The sequence below is a fragment of the Diospyros lotus genome, unplaced genomic scaffold, assembly GCF_014633365.1.
Source record: "Diospyros lotus cultivar Yz01 unplaced genomic scaffold, ASM1463336v1 superscaf1, whole genome shotgun sequence".
Classification (NCBI taxonomy): domain Eukaryota; kingdom Viridiplantae; phylum Streptophyta; class Magnoliopsida; order Ericales; family Ebenaceae; genus Diospyros; species Diospyros lotus.
In genome coordinates this window covers 1,882,355-1,902,251 of record NW_026267104.1, presented here as the reverse complement: position 1 = coordinate 1,902,251, position 19,897 = coordinate 1,882,355, and the positions used below count along the sequence as shown (strand labels likewise).

The following is a 19,897-nucleotide window of genomic DNA, read 5'->3' as shown; positions in this document are numbered from 1 at the left end:
TTTGCATTCCATACACTAAAACTATAGAAGAAATAAATTGAGCATAATGCTTCTACTGCTTGACGGTTTGTCACAATTTAAAATCAAACCAGCAAATACCGCCGGTGGCCAAATAAATGAATATGTACAAATTAATCAACTATACAGACAAGATACGAGGAGCTTTCTCCTAATCTTTGTTTTATTCTTATTTTGGCACAATCAACTTTTAAGCAATGAATCAATCCACTGCCAAATCCTCCCGCGTGCACAGTCCCAAGCTGATCCATGGTGCATACACTTTAATTTCCATGTGATACAGATGAACCAGTTGAAGGTGGAAAAAAGAATCCGCCTACTTGCCACCTCTGCTTGTTTTGCATTTCATCTAACATCCCGAAATAATCAACCAATCACAGAGACCAATTTTTTAATTGTCAATTGATAACTATCCTTTCAGAGGGTAGAATCAATTTCAAGATGTACCAGCAAAAAATTTGTTATGCTATGCAAGGGTTTCACTTTGCCTTATGCTGCTCAAAACTGCGACCTCGTCTACAGCTTATTCGGTACAGCTGATCATAACCAGCAAGTACTCCAGCCCCTGCTACACCAAGAAGCATGTTTGCAGTAACTCCACGAAACAGTGCACTAAAGCCCTCATGATGAATAATTTCACGGAAGGCATGAATGGCACTGCGATACTTCAAAGGTTGTCCTGAAGTTAGCATCATTCTTCGTCGGAGGGTATCAAAGGGATAGGCACATACCCCAGAAACTGTTGTCACACTCCAACCCAACAAGAAACTAGCAAGGAAATTATCCTGCAAAATCAAATTGATAAGGAAAAGTCTACCTTGGACTAATCTGCAACATGTCAGTGAAAAGAACACTACAGAATTTTTTTACAGATTATGCCTCCACCAACAAGGATCAACATTGTCAGTGACAGCGATGAGTGTTCCCTCTAAATTTCAGAATGGTATATCATATTCATTTTTTTAAAAAGAAATGAAAATAAAAACAAAAGCAGAAAACATAATGGAAATACAAGAAAGTTCAGTAGACATGAACTTGCTCAAATGATATTTTTCCTCTTACCATTTTCCCCTAAAAACATGTGCAAAATCCTTAATCAGATGTTCAAACTAAAATCCACATTTTTGGGAAATTAAGCACATTTAGTTGGGAATTACATTGTGGGATATACAACATCAGACATATAGTGCATCCTTGGGGACTAATGCTTCATGTAAAGGAGCTTACCTGAAAAGGCCCCACTGACACTGCCAGAAAGTAAAGAGTACAAGTTAAATCCTCTTAATGGGGAAAAAACTGCCAGAACAGGAAGTGAAGGAGCATACCTGAAAAGGCCCCACCAAAACAATAGGTTTCATGGTGTCATAGATCCCAAAATACATGCCCCTATAGAGAGTAATTCCTATGATTGATGCCCCAAATCCACGATAAAGGCCCATAACCCCGTCAGTGGACAAGGTTTTACGGTAAACATCCAGTAACCCTTTAAACTGGCGTTGATCATTAAGTGGGCACTCCTTTGCATCTGTGCCCAAACGAGTACGGGCATAATCCAAGTGATAAAGAAGTACTGAAGTGATTGCTCCAGCAGCACTACCTGAAACAACATTTCCAGCGAACCACTTTATGTAGCCATCTTTCTCTTTTGAGCATCCAAATTGGCTCTTGAAGTAACCTTTAAATGCAAAGTTGAAAGCCTGCAGAGAAAACAATTTCCCTTCCATTATACCATTAGGCAGAAAGCCCGCAGAATAAAAATTGTGCACCACAAACAATTAATCTATGTTTTTGTCTGATTTCTCTTCTCATTTTCTCCACCAAGGGAGTAAATGTCTTAATCAATTGCAAATAATTACAAAACCCAACGTTTAGAACATACATCATACAATGCCATGCCCTGAAGAGGTAGGGTTGTGGCTCCCACATTATTATTATTTTCTTTTCAATGAGACCTGTTATGCATGTAGACAATGAGAATGCATGTTAAGATACATGGATAACTTAACTCAGAATAATTTGACTACATGATGTTGGCTTCATGGATCCATTTCCTCCAATTCATTTTTTTTAATTAATAAGTGAAATAAATGCATTAAGAAAGACACCAAGGTTGTAGTACGACTAACAAAAATCATAGACTCAAAGCATAAGATACTGTGCCCTTTCTCATTGTCTCGACTCACATTCTCTTTGGTCTTCACCTATTTCTTTTACTACCTCTTGTGCTAAACTAATTACTATTCTGTAGGATTGTTAACTGGTCTAATACGCACATGGCAACGCCACCTCCAAATCTCAGGTTGTTTTCCCTCATCAATCTCCAATCTATCTTATTATGAGATGATTCAGTTCTTTTTTTTTTTTTTTTCTCTCTTGTAACACAACTCATACAAAATATTCTTATCTCAGCTAAAACTCATTTCTTGAACATAACAGCTCAACACTAAAACATACATCATAATAGGTTTTATATAGCAGTACAATAAACTTCTCCATCAAACATTCACAACACTCCTGATGCAGTCATACCCACACTCCTCTGCATCAGGGGATCATATCCTCCTCAATCACTGCACCTTCATGAATAATTGAACCACAAAATCTCCATCATGATGAGGATGCAATTCCCTCTCTCTCTCTCTCACACACACACTCTCTCTCTTGGATCTATTAAAAAAACTGAACTTGTCTGCCCTGTAGTTGGCTATAGATTCCATCATTCTCATTTGTTTAAGGCAAGACTCCAAATTGTACAATAACATGAGTTAATTGCCTAGAGAACCATTTAAACACGAGCACAACTAGTCAAGTACTTCTACAGGACTTGTCTCCTTATTTTTCCTTTACTTCTTTCCATGTCTCTTTTCTTTACATCTTCTTCCTTAAGTCTACCTAGAGCAATATAAAGATTCTGTTTGGATAGAGAAATTACTTTAAAAAATGTATTTTCCCTGACCTCTTGAAGCCCATGTGAGTTCACATGATGTCAAGCTAGCCTGGCATATGATACCTAAGGGTCTTATGAGTGACATCTTCCCAGTAATTTTTTGTAATTTTCTGCCCTTTGGCCATTTATACCTCAATAACTCAAATGTGAAGCCCCTTAAACCCTGAAATATCACAATTCTCCAGTCCTAAAGCCTCTTTTTAATCAATCAACCCGAAAAACCTTTGCTGTTGCCCTAAACTAATTTATACTTTACCATTGCTACAATAATTTTGGCACATTATGGGTAGCCAGTAGGAGACTTTTCTCTAGCAGCAAAAATACACACACTAACTGAACCTTCAAAAAGACACAAAATAGAAATACTGGGAAAGAATTATTTCATCTGAAATGACTAAAGATGTAGCATATAACTCACTGAAAACAAAAAAGAAAGCTCACCAAAAACAAAATTTAAGTTTCTCCCTTCATCTAAAAAGACAATATTATCCAGGAGTGTAGAATTCTTTTTGTTCACCCATGGAACCTTCTAATCATTTTCCATTTCCTCGATGGAATGCCATGATAATTGCCACTTTCTTTGTCAGATATATTAATGATTACTAGGGAAGAGCACTACAGTTGAATGTTTCAGGACTTCGGGAAAATGCTCCCATTTACTAAGTTAAAGGCATCTCATAAGTTTTTATTACAAACATATGCTCTCTGCAAACAGTAAAGGAATTAGGAAAGGGTCCATTCCATTGAACTTCTTGTTTTTGTAACCCAAAAGATATTCTAAACCAATAAATGCTATTATGTGTTAAAAGCTACCAAGTCCCCCTATCACTGTTTGGAGAAAGAATATGTATTGCCTGCCCAAAAGAATGTGATCAAACAGACATGGAGGAAAACTACTGTACATGTTTCAGTAACTTCTAAAGGTTCTACAGGGAAGAACTGGATCATATCTCAAGGGAAATAGAAACGATATTATTACAACTTCTTTGGAGGTTTTTTTTTTTTTTTCCTAATTCTTTTTTACTTCAACCAATAAAAGCAAATAATGAATCACCAAAATGCACCAAATGCAATCAAATATGCATGATGAACACAAAACTAGCAACAAAAGCAGTAGTCCCTGCTGGCCAGAATCCCCAAAGGAATCAGCCAACATCAAGCCTCTAATTTGTGAAGACCAAACTAAAGGCTAAGGCAGTGTCACTTACATGTGCTTTCTACACTACACAAACTTTTTCTAACACAATTGTACACAAAACACAAATAATTCATGTCCAGGCAACCACGTAAACTGTCATCACGACTTTCCTTTTTATTTGGAAAAGTTCAAAGGAGTAGCTTTGTAAGGCAAGTTCTAACGTCTTTGTTGATTCTAAAACCCTTGGATCCTTGAATCTTTGGGTGTGTTTAGGGAAAAACCCTATTTTTGTGTAAAAGGTTATTATTTGTGACCTATGTTGAAAGTATTGTAAATCTCCTTTGTTTCTTATTGACTTGTATTGGATTCCTTTGGAGCTTCAAATAGGGTCTCTTCCACCCTATGATTTGTAAGGAATGATGATTTCCTTGTTATGGTTAAGGTCATGCAAGATTTGTTGTGGCTTGCTTGGTTTGTGAGTTTTTGAAAGTCATGTTTTTCGGGCTGCAGGATGCATTGGCAGTCGACAGTTTGTCTAGAGACTGTCGACCTTTTGAGGCGTTTGCGGGAGGGAATTGTCGATTGGTTCCTAAAAGTTGTTGACCATTTTCCAAACTGTCGATCGTCCCTGCCAACCCAACGATACAAAACCATGTTAATACTAAATGGTTTCCTTTTTTATTCTACATCATGGTTGGATGTTTCGAGGGGAAAATGTACATGCATGACATGATATTGAACTATCGTATACCCATGGGTGAGTTGATGCTTGAGGCATACATTATGCATATGGTTGAGTTAAATGGGCCCCAAGGATCGTGGATTGTATGGTATGAGTACATAGGGCCTTGGGTTGAGCAAGTTATAACTAGGCCCCAAGAGCTGCGAATGTGCACCTATGTGTATGAGTATATTCTTATAACTGGCATGGGCATATGAGCATATATGCATGTGTTGGTTTGTTATTATGCATGACATGGACATGTAGGCATATATGCATGTAATCTTCTTCGTGTTCATAATAAGGTAAGCTTGGTTGGATGAACATAATCTTATCAATGAGTTTTTATATTGTTAAAATCTATTACCTCATGTTATTCTATGTTACACTTGTTGGGCTTTACGGCTCGTCCTTGTTTTGCATCATTTCAGGTAAAGGCAAGGCTAAAGATGAGGGTGGTCCTAATACTACTTGATCTTTTGGGGTAGATGTGTATAGAGTTCTCTTGAAAAAAAAATCTTAGGTGTCATTGTGTTGATGTAGGAGAAGTTAGCTGGACTTTTGTAATTTAGGCATTGTGTATATCTTTTCGGAAGCTTAACATAATGTAAAGCAAAATGTATCTTTTGTATGCGAATGTTAAATGAATGTTAATGCAAGAAAATGGCTATGGATTTTATTGTTTATGAAGATGAAGTGGATGTTTTTAATTGAATTACATTTCGTGTTCATTCTTTTGGCACTCCCTCTTGATTTCCTTAGTTTTGGGGATTCCGAGAGTTGGATCGTCACACAAAATCAACTGTTAACGGAAGTTGCAGATGCGGCGAGAGTAGATCCAGCAAAGATGTGCTAAACGATTGGTTGAAGTGGCAATGGCCACCAGCAAAAGAACAATCTGCAAAAGCGACGAAGACCACCAGCAGAAGTGCCATTGGTGGCAAGGAGCAGAACAACAACGAGTCTTCATCAGTGATTTTAGGGAATTTTTTGGCATCTTCCTCTAGTAGACTGAGGAGTAGATCGAGCAGAGCTTTGTTGTGATTTTAGAAAAAAAATATTTATTTTTGTATTAGATGATTGATATTGTGTATATGGTTATAGATTTGTGTATTTAATTATTGGTTTTGTGTATGTGTGTATTGATTATTAATTTTGTTTAAGCGTGTATCTGATTATTTTGTGTATTTGATTATTAATTTATATATTTGATTAGTGATTTTGTGTATGTATAAAAAATTATATATAAAATAAAATAAATAGAATTAAAGCTTATTAATAAATAAATGAAATATGGAGTGAAATAGATAAGAGAATAAAAAGTGTGATTGAAGTACCCACAGTTTTCAAGATAAAATTATAATAGGGGTGAATTGTTTATAATATAATAGGGATTGAGATAGGGAAGTAGGTTGGATATGACCTAAGGCTGACTCTAACAATGATCAAGGATCCCTATCCACTCCCTACTATATTATAAATAAGACACGATGTGCTCACAAACAAGTCCTAGACAACTGGTAAATCTGAAGTTTGCAGCGGAGAGAAAGATAAGACTGAAGAGACTGTCAGTTAACTGTGTCATCTAGGCAGTTAAAGGAACCTGCACCAATATACAAAATATCATCTTACACAGGTCCTGCCAACTGGATAATAGAATTTGGTGGATTATTTGATTGCTATTCAAGGTTATTATTATTTTCATTGAAGCTGAAAAAAATTAGCAACTTGCACCTGGCCCTGATTCAGACAGTTTTAAATTTAAAACATTGCGAAGTGGTGTGTTTTAGCTTCAAACTTGTGCCTGGTTCAGAAGAAGTCAAATTAAAACATATATACTTGAAACATTCTTAAGTCAAAATTCCCATTATAGTGAATGGAAAACCCAAATTTAAGGAATATGGTAGAGAGTGACCATCAACTACCAAGTCCCAAGCATTGAAAAATCAACAAGCACATTAATCATAAGATAGGCAAGTAAAGGATTACCTGAGTTGGGAAATATCTAATGACATTCGCCTGGTTACCTCTCCAGAAGGCCAATAAGCCCTCCTCTTTAAAGACCCTTCTGAAGCCATCACCAACTCCTTTATAAGGTTTCTTGAGCAGTCCTCTCCTCAACAACTCTCCTTGATTTTGCAACAAAAGCTTCACCCGCTCAATCGGTGCTGCAGCACTCTTGGATATTACTGCTGCCACCCCTCCCATCATCAAATCTGCTGAAAATCTTTCTGATTGCGTCGCCATCCCCTAACCAACCCTCTCTCTCTGGCCTTGCAGAAGAAATCACAGACAAATTCAAAAAGGTACACAGAATTTCTGGCTATCATATTTGAATTCAAGAATATTCCCCATCTTTATAACAGCAACAAACTAACAGGTACACATACATATCAGGTTATTTTATCACAACTAGAGGCTAAAATTCTGCATAATTTATTTATGTAGCAATCTAATAAACGATCAAATTCATTAATCAGAGTCTTCATGCTTCGTATCTTTTTATTTCTTCTGTACTCCTTACAGCCTGGAAAACCCATAACACCCATGCAAGTTCACCAATCACTCAAAACATCAAATTCATGCAACAGAAAACACTTCAATTTCATTCCCCGGAAAAACCAAACCAATGGCATCAAGTATTGAAGAAATCCAACACTACCCACATAATCTACATCATTCAATTGCCTCTTCCTATGCCAACCCATGTTAAAAAAAAAAATCGAAGAAATCAAACGCGGTTGGTGAACCAAATACAGAAAATACGTGTGCATTAAGCGTAGGTTTCACCAAAATCTATCCAACATATATAATCGTCTCAGCAATAGCCCAGACCCTGCATTAATAGCAGGCCAACGCTCCTCAAGATTTAACCTTTTTTTCTTCTAATTCTACCCCCAAGTGTGGTTTTCTTTCTTTCTTTCTTTTTCTGTATTCAATTTTCCGAGAGAAACAAGAACGAAAAGGGGATAGAAAGGGAGAGAGTTGCGCGCACCTTGCTGGTTGATTCTTGAACAGAGCTTAGAGAGTGAAAGAGAATGGAGAAGGCGAGGCCGAGAAGTTTTTATGTAATGTGGAATGGCAAAGGCATATGAACCCATCAAAATGTGAAGTTCTAAAAATTCATAAAATTAATTTGATTTCATGAATATATTTTCCTTCATAAAATCTGATTGTCTCTTGTCGCCATCTTCTTTTCTTATTCTTTCTTTTTGCCTTTAAATTTCTTTTTTGAATTAAAATTTAAATTAAACTATGACTTTTTCAATTTCGATCAATCAAACCTAATTTTTAATTTGTGCCCTTGTTAGCCCTTCTATTTTGTAGTCAATTAAACCCAAAATAGCCTTCCCAATGCGTGGCATTCACTAGGTTTATAGAAAAAAATAATATTTTATTGTATTAAAATAATTTTTATAATTATTTAAAATATATATATAATTTTTTATAATGTGCTGTATTAAAATAAATTTTTATAATATTTTTAAAAATAACTTTTGTATTTAAAATCTAATTTTTTATTACAACGTTGTCACATTGAACATAATGATATATGAGATAAAAAATAAGAAGAAGAAGTTGATATTCTTGATATTGACTCCCAACCGATTATAAGTATATCACTAAATTTAGAATTTAGGGATTTAAAATTATTAGAGTGGATTTCACACACCTCTTATTTTTTTTAATTTTTAACTCCTTCATTAATAAAATATTTATAAAAAATTAGTTTAATACACTAAATTATTTTTTTCTTTGAGCCCATTGAATGTTTGGCTATTTTGGATTTAAATGGCCATAAATTAAAAATATTAGGATAATAAGATCATAAATAAAAAAGTGAGTCCAATTACTGATTAATAAGGTTATAAATTAAAAATTGAGTCTCGACTATAATTGGAAAAGTCATATAGGTTGATCTAAACTTTAATTCTTCTTTTTTTAATCTCAATTTAAAATTTTGCATTGCTCTAAATATATTGTAAAATCAATATTATTTCCAAACATATATTGTATTATTTTGTCCTAAAACTCATTATCTAATATATAAAATTAAAAATTAGGAAAAAAAGCAGACATTATTGATATTTGCTCCCAACGATTATAGGTTTATCACTAAATTTAAATTTTAAGAATTTAAAATTGTTGGAGTGGATTTTACGCACCTCTTATTTCTTTTAATTTTTTAACTCATTCATTAATAAAATATTTATAAAACTTAGTTTAATACACTAAATTATTTTTTTCCTTTGAACCGATTGAATGTATGGCTATTTTGAATTTAAATGGCCATAAATTAAAAATATTAGGGTAATAAGACCATAAATTAAAAAGTAAGTTTAATTGTTGATTAATAAGATTATAAATTAAAAATTAAATCTCGATTACAATTGAAAAGGTCATAAGTTGATTTAAACTTTAATTCTTCTTTTTTTTAATCTCAATTTAAAATTTTGCATTGCTCTAAATATATTGTAAAATCAATATTATTTCCAAACATATATTGTATTGTTTTGCCCTAAAACTCATTATGCAATACAATATATAATAATACATATCTTATATTAAAAAAATAATATTTATATAAAAAAAATTAAAGTTGCCGCCAACCAACCATACTACCTATTCTGCTCCCTATTATGTTATAAATAATTCACTTCTTATTTTTTTTTTACCTCGAAAACTATAATTGTTCCAATCATACTTTTTATTTTACTCTTTATCTAACTTCCTATTTCATTTATTTTATTAATAAATTTCAATTTTAATTTTTTTTTCTTATCCATCATTTTTACTACTATAAAAATTTAATATTTATTTTATAATTTAATAATAAATATTACTATATTACATACACAAAATAATCAAATACATACATATATAAAATCAATAATTAAATACATAAATTAATAAATAATTCTCCAAAATAATTCTCACTCGAAGCTACTGCCACGAGTGTTCCCCTCCCACCACAACGTTTGTTGGTAGTTGTCGTCGCGTCTGCTTACCTTTTGCCACTGAGTGGTTGTCTTATTTGAGTTTATTCCTCTTTTGATTATCATTTCTAATTGTCTGGACTTTTGTCTCCAAATCAGTTGCAAACATGGGCCTCTTCTAACAATAAATTGGCTTGCATCGAAGATGGCAATAGTTTGCAGCGATGATTATTATAGGGGCGCTAGTTGTTGAGATGGTTGTTGTGAACATGGCGAGGGTTGTTTGGATGGGTTGAATATCCAAATTTGGTGAGGTTGACAAGTAGCGTTGGACTTATGAAATCGATTTGTCTAGTTAAAAATTTGATTTGGCGAGGGTTTTGACGAAGTGTTGAAGATAGCCTAATATGTCTTTTATCAAACTTTTAATTTTATTAGGTCGAGTTAGTACTTGACAACACATTTATTCTTGAAGATGCTAAGAAAAAAATGTTTATAGAATTTCACTCAAAATTAAGACAAAATATTGTATCAATTTCTCAATAAAAAAAATTATAACTTAAGCAAGGAATATTAGTATCAATCCTTCAATTACAATCTAGTGGAAAGAATGGGAAAAAATTGCAGTGGAGAGATCTTTAGTTGAATTCTTTTAATTATAATCAAGTGAAACATGTGCAAAAAATTTCCAATAGCACAAATTGTTAGAAATTCTAACACTTAGGAAGAAAAATATAAGTAAAATAAGTCTTGTGACTCTTTATTAAAACAGAAAATGAGTATAATAAAAATTTAAATTAATTTGAAGTTTTTTTAGGTTTAGAGTTAGACCTAAATTTTAGATTGAGTTGAACTTAAAAAGCCTCGAGAATCTCTTATTTATCTTAAATAATTTAAAATTTGTTTTAAATTTTATTTCAAATTCATTTATATGGAAGACATAAACTTATTGTATTTCAATATATATTTAAAGTTTGAATATTATAAAATAATATGACAATAAAAACCCTTAATTATAAAAACTCACATTATATCGAAACAAGTCCCAAAAGTCCAATAAATTAATTAAAAACAAGTCTATAACTGAGCATTTAAACAAGTTTATTTACAAATTTAAATGAGATAAGTGTTATCAAGTTCAACTTCAATTTATTTACTAATCGAACTTAAAAATTAAAATAAGTTTGAATGATCCCTGATAGATTAGAGTTTTAAGCTGCCTGTGAATTTTTTATTTATTTATAACCATACTCTCTATTTTTTGAAGATTGAATAAGAATTGTTTTTATACATAACCCTAATAATTTAAAAAAATGTATTTCCATTAACTTATCAATCCCAAAAACCACAAGTTTATCCCGAATAATGGATTGCTCTAAAGAACCCCCAAAAAGGGTGTAATCTATGTGCTAAAGAGACACTTGAATGCCCACCCAATGGATGGAGCACGCAAAGATACAATTCTGTGAAGCCATAGGAAAAATTGTTGATTCAATACTATCTGCTTGAGATGGCACATGCTCACATGTGCCAACCCCACTCTCCTTTATGGGTTGCTTGCTCTGGCCCGACTCGCATTTCCCTCACATGATATTCATATTCTTACATCCATTTGGCGACCTGTGCCGTTCACATTCAAAAGAATTTTCGCCAAAAAGCTTCAGTCCCCTTCACTCTCCTTAACACGCAAAATCTCAAGTTTACTTCTTTTTTCTTACCCTTTAGACTTGTCTGCAACACTAAATTCCTAGTTGTTTTGCTCCTATTCGAAGTTTGCATTTTGAGGAGATCCATTTTGATTGCTTTCTCGATCCAATTTGAGTGATGTGATGTGATGGGTCGCCTCTGATTCTTGATTTCGTTAATTGCGGGGCCTCTTGATTTGGTGCTCTAAAGACTCGAATTTTAATGCTCCCGGATCCAATCTGAGTCATGGGTCGCGTTGAATTCCATTGTCGGTGGTGAATTGTGGAAGGAGCCGGCAAAGATGCGTCGGCGGCCGGCCGAGTTCCGGCGCCCGGTGAGGAGGAGGTTTTCGTGTTGGATCTGGACGGTTTTTGGGTTATTGTCAGTTGCTGGATTTGTGTTGTTTGTTGTTCATCACCATCATCTCGACGAGGATCAGGTTGAACACCCAGTACTGGTAAGATATAGGAAGCCCAGATCCTAGTTTAATTTTGTTTCATCGTTTGTTTCTTTCCATAATTACCACGTGTTCCTTGAATTAGGTGTTTATGAATTTGATATGTAGTAACGTCGCTTGAATGATCCGTTAAGATGAATTTTGGAAGGAAAACTTGTTCTTGGATATGGTAACTTCTACGTTTGAACCTCATAAACGCCGTCATTCAAGCTGCACCAGCTGTGGAGATTTTGTTTTTATTCTATGATGGTCCTTCAGAGTGATCTTTTGGTTTTTTCTCTTCCTTCATTCCAATCCATCCTGCCGTGAATCCTAATCCCATCTCTGGCTGTTCTATCTATTAATGTTAGATGGGATATCACTTGGGAACTCTACCTTATTAGAGCTTGCCTATGGCAAGAACTATAGGAAAGCTGTTAGTTGGGAGAAGTGGAGTTTTAGTTGTTAAGTTGTTTAAGTGGTTAGGCTGTCAGATTGATTACATTCTTAAAAGGGAACTTGATAGTTTCATCATCAGAAGAATCATTGTGTTTTTAAGGTCATCTGGTTCTCGTTGAGGAAAGAAGGATTTTAGTATTTAGTTTGCTTAAAATGATTGAGAATATCTATTACCAACTGCCTTTGTTTTCTCTTGGTGGATCCCTAATCTCTTAGAGCATTATGGAAGTATGGATCTTTTCCAATTTGGTTATTGACTGGAAAGTTGCATTTTCACAGCTAAAAGTCCACCTCTTGTCCAATGCTTGTTCTTGGGCTTGCCTTGGAGTGATACCTTCATACCTCACTAGTAAGGCACATATGCGTTTGTTAATCAAGATATGAGGTGGAAAAGCCAAAATATGGGATGCATCCCGGACTTCTATCATTTCTAACATGTTTGTTAAGCTTATCTGACTATTTTTGAAAAAATCATTAATAACCTCTTATCTTGAGTTTTTAAGATATGGATATCTCTCCTCCCCCTCAAGATAAGCATATCTTGGTCCCTACATATAAGGAAAAAATGACGTCTATGTGCTCTAATGCATTCCAAAGAATTTAACAAATAGTTTGATAAAAATTTTGGAATGTTTCCCAACTTTATCTTGACCATTTCATATCTTGATCCGAAAACCATTTCGGGTTTATCTTGATACTCCTTTATCTTGCTCATTTAACAAACGCTAGCTTAAGTAGGCACCTTGGGGGTAGGGTGGGGGAGGGGGTTAGGACAATGGCATAATCCAATTAAGATTTATCATTTGCTCCCTTTTCTTCACATTCTTTCATTATTATACACGCATCTGTAAAACTTAACCTCAACTTCTACACATTAAGACAACAATGTACCAAACCTTTATCCTAACATATGGAGTTAGCTTCATGAATTCTAACTCTTCAGTCATTTATGTGTACGTCCCTAATAATTAATGTTATACCTAAGTGTCTCCCACTAAGTTTTTCTTGGCCTTCCTCTATCTCTTTTGCTAAATATTTGCTCCATTTCATGCACTATCCTCATAGAAGTTTCTATTGGTCTTCTTCTCACGTGAACAAACCATCTTAATCTTGTCTTACATATCTTATCTATAATAGAAGCTACTCGAATCTTATTATGAATAATCTCATTTCTAATTTTATCTTTTTTTTATATAGCTGCACATCCATCTCAACTTCCTTATCTCTATTATACTCATATTTCGCACATGTTGGTGCTTTACTACCCAACATTCTATGCCATACAAAATGTTGATCTTATGACTGTTTTTATAAAATTTTCTTTTAGCTTTAATGGAATCTTACTATCACACAAAATGTTGGATATAGCTTCCCCCACCTAATTGATTTAAGGCTTGGTGTTGTCATTATAGTTGTAAGAATCATTATTCACTTTAATGTATAGAAGATATTAAATGGAAGCAGCCTCTTCACAAAGCGAAGGTAAGGCTGGGTACAAAAATGACCCTCCCTAACCCCCGCAAACTGAGGAACCTCATGCATTGGGGATGCCCTTTTAACATTTACCCATGTTCTGATGCCCTTGATCTCAAGAATTAAACAAACTTAATTCTTCCCTCATATTTCACTCTCTTTTTTCCATCACCTACACAAGGCTGAGTCATTCAAGAAGATGCTAAGAGATTTTCTTGGACTGGGGCTGGAAAGGAGTTTGGACATCATTTTATGGTTTCAAAAGTCAATATGCAAGTCATTTTTTGGCAAAGCTCTTTTAGGGAAGTAGCCTAGAATTTGGTTGTGATAGAGGCAAGTGTTGAACTGAAGTGGTGATCTCAAAGTGACTTGAATTTAGAAGGATGGATTCCTTTGGAGGTGTTTGTAGTACAGGGGAGAGGGCTTGAGAAGGCTATTCATGCTTGGTGATGTGTTGATAGACATCAAATTACTTTGGTTGGAGGTGGGGAAACCATGAAATTTTAAACTCATGGAACTTGTACTGAGGTGCCATTAGAGGCGGTCTTCTTGTGATTGTTGTTGTTGTGATAGAGTTCTAGTTAATTGCTTTTAAGTCTAGGATTAAAACAGCATATATGGATTTTAGTTTCAATGGAGGGTTGGATTTGATTTGGCATTAATTTAAATTCGATTTTTATATTTGGATGTATTTGATTTGATAGTAAGGAAGTGGGTTGTCCTTGGTAATTGGTAAATGAGTTTCTGTGGTAAGCTTGGGTACCATGTATATGATCATATATAAATCTGCCGTAGTAGAGGCCCGTTGAAGTGGATAAAATTTTCAGATTGTATCTTATGTTGTGGTTTCTTAATATGTGATTGCTAGGGTTTTCAAGTAGCTATAGCTTATGGAATTTTGAGCCTCTATCTGCTGGCTGAAATCTGGGTACAAATACAGAAGAGGCCAAATTGCATTATCTGCCACCCTCTCTCTCATTGCTGCCTTAGGCCTCCTCCAGTCTTCACTCCAACAAGACTCTAGCATTCCTACTGGTTTTCAACAGCAGCTGTGTGTGTGCCTTGGAAGGATGTAACTTTTCTTTATATAAAGACTAAGGGTGAGTATGGCCAGCATGTGAGGTGGGGGTTGGACTATGAGATTGGTCCAGTGCACTAATGGAATTTTAAAATTCATGGTTCCTAAATTAGCATAATCTTTTTGCATATAAGGCTAGTCTGGTGGCACCTGTGGTCCCCTCCCAAGAGCGAGGTGTAGATTAGTTATGAATCCCATTAAGATAATGGACAGATTTTTAGGAAAAAATAGTTTTCTTTAAGTGCCTTTCTCTCAATTTCTGGTTGATGAGTAAGTTCCTCATACTAATACCGGCGGGAACCAGGCACCTAAGCAATATCCTTACTCTGAGCCTCCAGTTTACAAGTCTTATAGTGTCCCCATTAGGAGGAAATTAGCTTCAGGTTCTTCCTCAGACCCATAGTACTCAAAATCAAATCATCCAGACTAGATTATGGAGGTGACAATGCCATGAGGGGTGCCAAGAAGATCCTACACGGGGAGATGCAAGAATACACTTGAAAGGACTGGCACTGGAGAGTGTAAGGAAATATTGAGGCCCAGGTGATGACAAAGGAGAAATACAAGACTAACTCTAGAGAGCACAAGGAGATAAGTTCTATCAAAATTGGGGTTGCTGTGTGTTTTCCTTTGCCCAAGCCAGTTCTTTTGAGGAAACGAGTACGAGGGTGTCCCTATATAGGCTTGCCCAATACTTAGGAACCACATGGAGAGTCCAGCAGAGAGGCCTCATGCCTTTTGCTACAAGCCAAATCATTCATCTTAGAGAGGAGAAAATTGAAGTTCCCCAAGGAGATTTGGAGGGGCAACATGTGGGAAAGTTTAATGCATGCACCCACACGATTGAAATTATTAACAAACTCTTTTTAGATATCTTTCTCTTTTCCTTCCAATTATGTAAAATAAGAAAGAAACCAAAACATACCTTATACACCTGATACATATCATTGAAGGAATAGAGCCCTGTAGTAGTTGATGGATGAAGAATCCCAAAATACGAGCATAACGGAGAGGAGAAGGAAAATTGTACGTATTGCAGGTTATTTGAATTAACACATTCTCCCTTCATGATTTCACATTCAGGTCATCTGCATGTATTGTCATTTTTGGACTTTTTTGAGATTGAAAAATGTGAGAGGACTTTAACATCAGCCTTTGCCAAGTGAGGACATTGCCTTATTAGTATAGTATTGGATAATATTAATTAGAAAAAAAAAAATTATTGGATAATATTAGTACTTCTGCTACCTGCTTTCTCATATATTTTTGTATTTGAACTTTTTATTGTTATTGTTGTTTAGCTTCCCCCTTTTTTATTTCGTAAGTTCTCGAATGATATGTTCTTATTAAAAATGTTCAAGAATCAATTTGGGTATTGGTTACATTCACAAGAATTCTTAACATCTGAAGGATTAACCACATAAGCCATGCTTGATAGTGTTTTTGAAGTTTCTGAACCAATAGAATATCTTATTTGAATTGGGATATATTCATGACATATTGGGCACATTTTTAAAAATGTCCTGAACTTTCAGTATCCAACATGGAAACGTTGCCTCAACTTACTGAAAAATAGGAAAAAGAAAAAAACACAGGAAAGATGACTTCCTAGAAAGTGTCTTAGGTCCTTTCCTTTGCATGCTTGTATTTGTGCATGGATTTTGGGGGTTTGGTTTTCAAATATGACCCTAGGTTGTGATGAAACATGGCAAGCTTACTCATATAACTACTGAAAAATAAAGGTTTACCTCTTTTTCCATTGAAACACTGAAACAGTTTCAATAATCATCATAGCTGTCTTTGGCAGAGTTGGCACAAGTGATGAAATACAGTGCCTGTAGGTTTTGCCTCTCTGACTAGAAAGAAGTGTTATCAAACTTACATCTGGCAGAGCTGCATTTTACCATACTCCTATTTTATAAACTAATTATAGCAGTATAATTATATGATAGATTGTAGTGGTGCAATTAATTGTATGAAATGTAGTTACCTCGGCATTTGTATATGTTTGTATGACATGGGACCTTTGTGTACTTGATGCTATCCTTTTATGGCTGATTCTCTGTCAACACCGTCCTATTAAGTTGCCTTTGGTTACTGATTATGTTGTTTTCTCTTGATGTTTCAATTGCCATTCAAGAACTAAGCCAGAACATGGTGGTATCTCTTTTTCAGGACAAAAGTGAAAAAAGTGAGCATGTTACCAGTGCAGGTGTAAATTTTACTGAAGAAATATTAAGTGCCAGTTCATATGCTCGGCAATTAGCAGAACAAATGATACTTGCAAAAGCTTATGTCATTATTGCGAAAGAGCATAACAACCTAGACCTTGCTTGGAAGCTCAGTTCGAAGATCAGAAGTTGCCAACTTTTGCTATCTAAGGCTGCCATGAGGGGTGAGGCCATCACAACTGACGAAGCTGAGCCAATCATTAAAAGCCTATCATCTCTAATTTTTAAGGCACAAGATGCCCATTATGACATTGCAACCACCATGATGACAATGAAGTCACATATTCAAGCACTTGAAGAACGTGCGAGTGCAGCAACAGTTCAGAGTACAGTGTTTGGACAAATAGCTGCAGAAGCATTACCTAAGAATCTCCACTGCCTGCATGTCAAACTCGTTGCTGATTGGCTCGTGAAGAAGTCCCTGCAAGAGCTTGCGGATGAGAAAAGGAACTCCCCCCGCCTTGTTGACAACAATCTCTATCATTTCTGCATATTTTCTGACAACGTTCTGGCTGTTTCAGTTGTTATCAACTCAACTGTCTATAATGCTGATCATCCAACACTGCTTGTTTTCCACATTGTGACAACTGGAGTAAACCAGGGGGCAATGCAGGCTTGGTTACTGAGCAATGACTTCAAAGGATCGACAATAGAAGTACAGAACGTAGAAGACTTCACTTGGTTGAATGCTTCTTACTCTCCTATTGTCAAACAGCTTCTTGAAACAGATAAACAAGCCTACTATATTGAAGGTTCCCAAGATGCAAAAATTGAGCCGAAGTTCAGGAACCCAAAGCACATATCTTTGTTGAATCACCTTCGGTTCTACATCCCAGAGATCTATCCCCAGTTGGAGAAGGTAGTTTTTCTAGATGATGATGTTGTTGTCCAGAAGGAACTGACCCCTCTCTTTTCACTGGATTTGCATGGAAATGTGAATGGAGCTGTTGAAACTTGTCTTGAAGCATTTCATCGCTACTACAAGTACCTAAACTTCTCAAATCCAATCATTAGCTCAAGAATTGACCCTCAGGCCTGCGGGTGGGCATTTGGCATGAATGTTTTTGACTTGATTACATGGAAGAAAGCGAATGTGACTGCTCGGTACCACCACTTGCTGCAGCAGAATGTAGATGGGTCACTCTGGAAGATGGGAACACTTCCTCCGGGCCTTTTAGCTTTCTATGGGCTGACTGAGCCTCTTGATCGTAGATGGCACGTGTTAGGATTGGGTTACGACCACAATATTGATGACCGCCTGATCGATAGCTCGGCTGTAATCCACTTTAACGGGAACATGAAACCGTGGCTCAAGTTAGCTATTGGCAGGTACCGGCCTCTATGGGAACGGTACGTGAACCACAGCCACCCATATATTCAATACTGTGCCACAAGTTAAAATCATACTCCTCGGTTATGGGTATTTTATGCATTCTCAGTATCTGAAATGTAACCGCGGTATTGTAGAGTCGTCAGACGTAGAAAATTTTGGCCATTTTAGGACTTTTCCCTTTTTATCATTATTTTCATTTTGATTTGTTGAGAAGGAATATACAGTAGAAAGCAGCATTTTTATTGCGCAAAAGGGTTTCGGGGGATCCAATTTTTTGCCGATGGGGTTTTCTTTATCCCCTTCTGCAAGCTGTAGAGAATTGTTTGTTCTTTAGCAGTTCTTGTAATAATCTCTCAGCTCTTTCAGATTAATTGCAATATGTAGTTGAACCCATATACTATCTCTATAGTTTGTAGTGCTTTGTTTGTGCTCACTTCAAACCAGATAATCTGGTCATTGTGGAATCATATTTGGAACGCAAGCTTTTACCATATTTTAAGAGAGAGCTCATATTTGCTGTATTTTTAGATTGAATTTCTTGGGCTCCACTAATGTCACTGGTGAAATGAATCTTGTTAAGGGGGCTTTGGAAGCTCTTGTTTCTTCAGTTTGTGATCATTCTAATACATTGCCTGAACTGCAATTGCGGGAATGCCCTGAAAAGCACCCTAAAAAGGCATCTTGAACTAGTGATAAAGAGGCAACTGTGACTCCTCTCGATTCGGGTTTAGATCAGACATGTTTTTTGTGTGTTTATTTGGTTTACATGATTTATAGGCTATCGCGTTCATTTAGTACGTTTATCTTGTACACGATCAAAAGAATAATGGATTCAGCCATACAAGTTCTTATTAATTACAGAAAATAAAAAAGAATATTCCCAAAGCACAAGTAACAAGAGTGTTTGAGTTTTTACTTCGTGCATGCACAAAGATTATGAATTCTTATCAATAAAACAAAACTTTAATGCACGAAATTAGTTTTTACTTCTCAAGGGCTAAGAAAAAATTATATTTTTAGACAATTTTTCATTTTTTCGGGGTTAAAAAGACTCTTCCACACAATCACATTTTACTGTAATCCCCTCAAGTCTGTAACTCTTTAAGAATGGATTTAACCTGCAATCAGAATACAAATACAATTTAGATAACTGTACCCTAAAAAATTATAATTACCTCCGAGGGCTTATTATAATTGGTTTAAAAGGTTATTCTGTCCGAAAATATAAAACTAAATTATTTAACTGAATTTATTCTTTGGACTGGCAGCTTCGAGAGATTCTCAACCTCCAGTCTCTCTGGTGATAGATCTTAATGAAGACAAGTTAGAGAAGAGAAGGGTACGTGTCGTCTCAGCTTAGGTTCAAACTGAAAACTCGATGCCCTTAAAATACTGGTATCGGAGTTCTCGGCGGAAGCTGCCGGAACAGTGCATGCATTT

At 35.4% G+C, this 19,897-nt stretch overlaps 2 protein-coding genes across 3 annotated transcripts; one reads left to right on the top strand and one right to left on the bottom strand.

Moving 5' to 3' along the window:
• Positions 1–22: 22 nt before the first annotated feature.
• Positions 23–7,936, bottom strand: LOC127793101 (ADP,ATP carrier protein ER-ANT1). Of its 2 annotated transcripts, none has more exons than XM_052323886.1 (4): positions 7,820–7,936; positions 6,814–7,092; positions 1,344–1,715; positions 23–803 (listed from the first exon to the last, which is right to left on the bottom strand). In XM_052323886.1, the coding sequence occupies exons 2-4, from the start codon at positions 7,069–7,071 to the stop codon at positions 498–500; spliced, it is 936 nt and encodes a 311-aa protein (XP_052179846.1). In that variant the 5' UTR covers positions 7,072–7,092; positions 7,820–7,936; the 3' UTR covers positions 23–497. The 2 variants fall into 2 exon arrangements, with proteins under 2 accessions (XP_052179846.1, XP_052179847.1); XM_052323887.1 differs by having other exon boundaries at positions 6,814–7,097; positions 7,820–7,924.
• Positions 7,937–11,045: 3,109 nt separating this feature from the next.
• LOC127793223 (hexosyltransferase GAUT11) lies at positions 11,046–18,978 on the top strand. The gene is made up of 2 exons (XM_052324028.1): positions 11,046–11,904; positions 17,069–18,978. Exons 1-2 carry the CDS (start codon positions 11,749–11,751, stop codon positions 18,521–18,523), a joined length of 1,611 nt encoding a protein of 536 aa, XP_052179988.1. The 5' UTR covers positions 11,046–11,748; the 3' UTR covers positions 18,524–18,978.
• The last annotated feature ends 919 nt before the right edge of the window (positions 18,979–19,897 follow it).

Coding starts and splice junctions, on each gene's coding strand:
- LOC127793101 (XM_052323886.1), bottom strand. CDS start 7,071: ATGGCGACGCAATCAGAAAGATTTTCAGCAGATTTGATGATGGGAGGG. Junction 1,716..6,813: donor TTAGATATTTCCCAACTCAG/GTAATCCTTTAC, acceptor TTTTCTCTGCAG/GCTTTCAACTTTGCATTTAA. Junction 804..1,343: donor TTTTGGTGGGGCCTTTTCAG/GTATGCTCCTTC, acceptor TTGATTTTGCAG/GATAATTTCCTTGCTAGTTT.
- LOC127793223 (XM_052324028.1), top strand. CDS start 11,749: ATGCGTCGGCGGCCGGCCGAGTTCCGGCGCCCGGTGAGGAGGAGGTTT. Junction 11,905..17,068: donor AGGTTGAACACCCAGTACTG/GTAAGATATAGG, acceptor TCTCTTTTTCAG/GACAAAAGTGAAAAAAGTGA.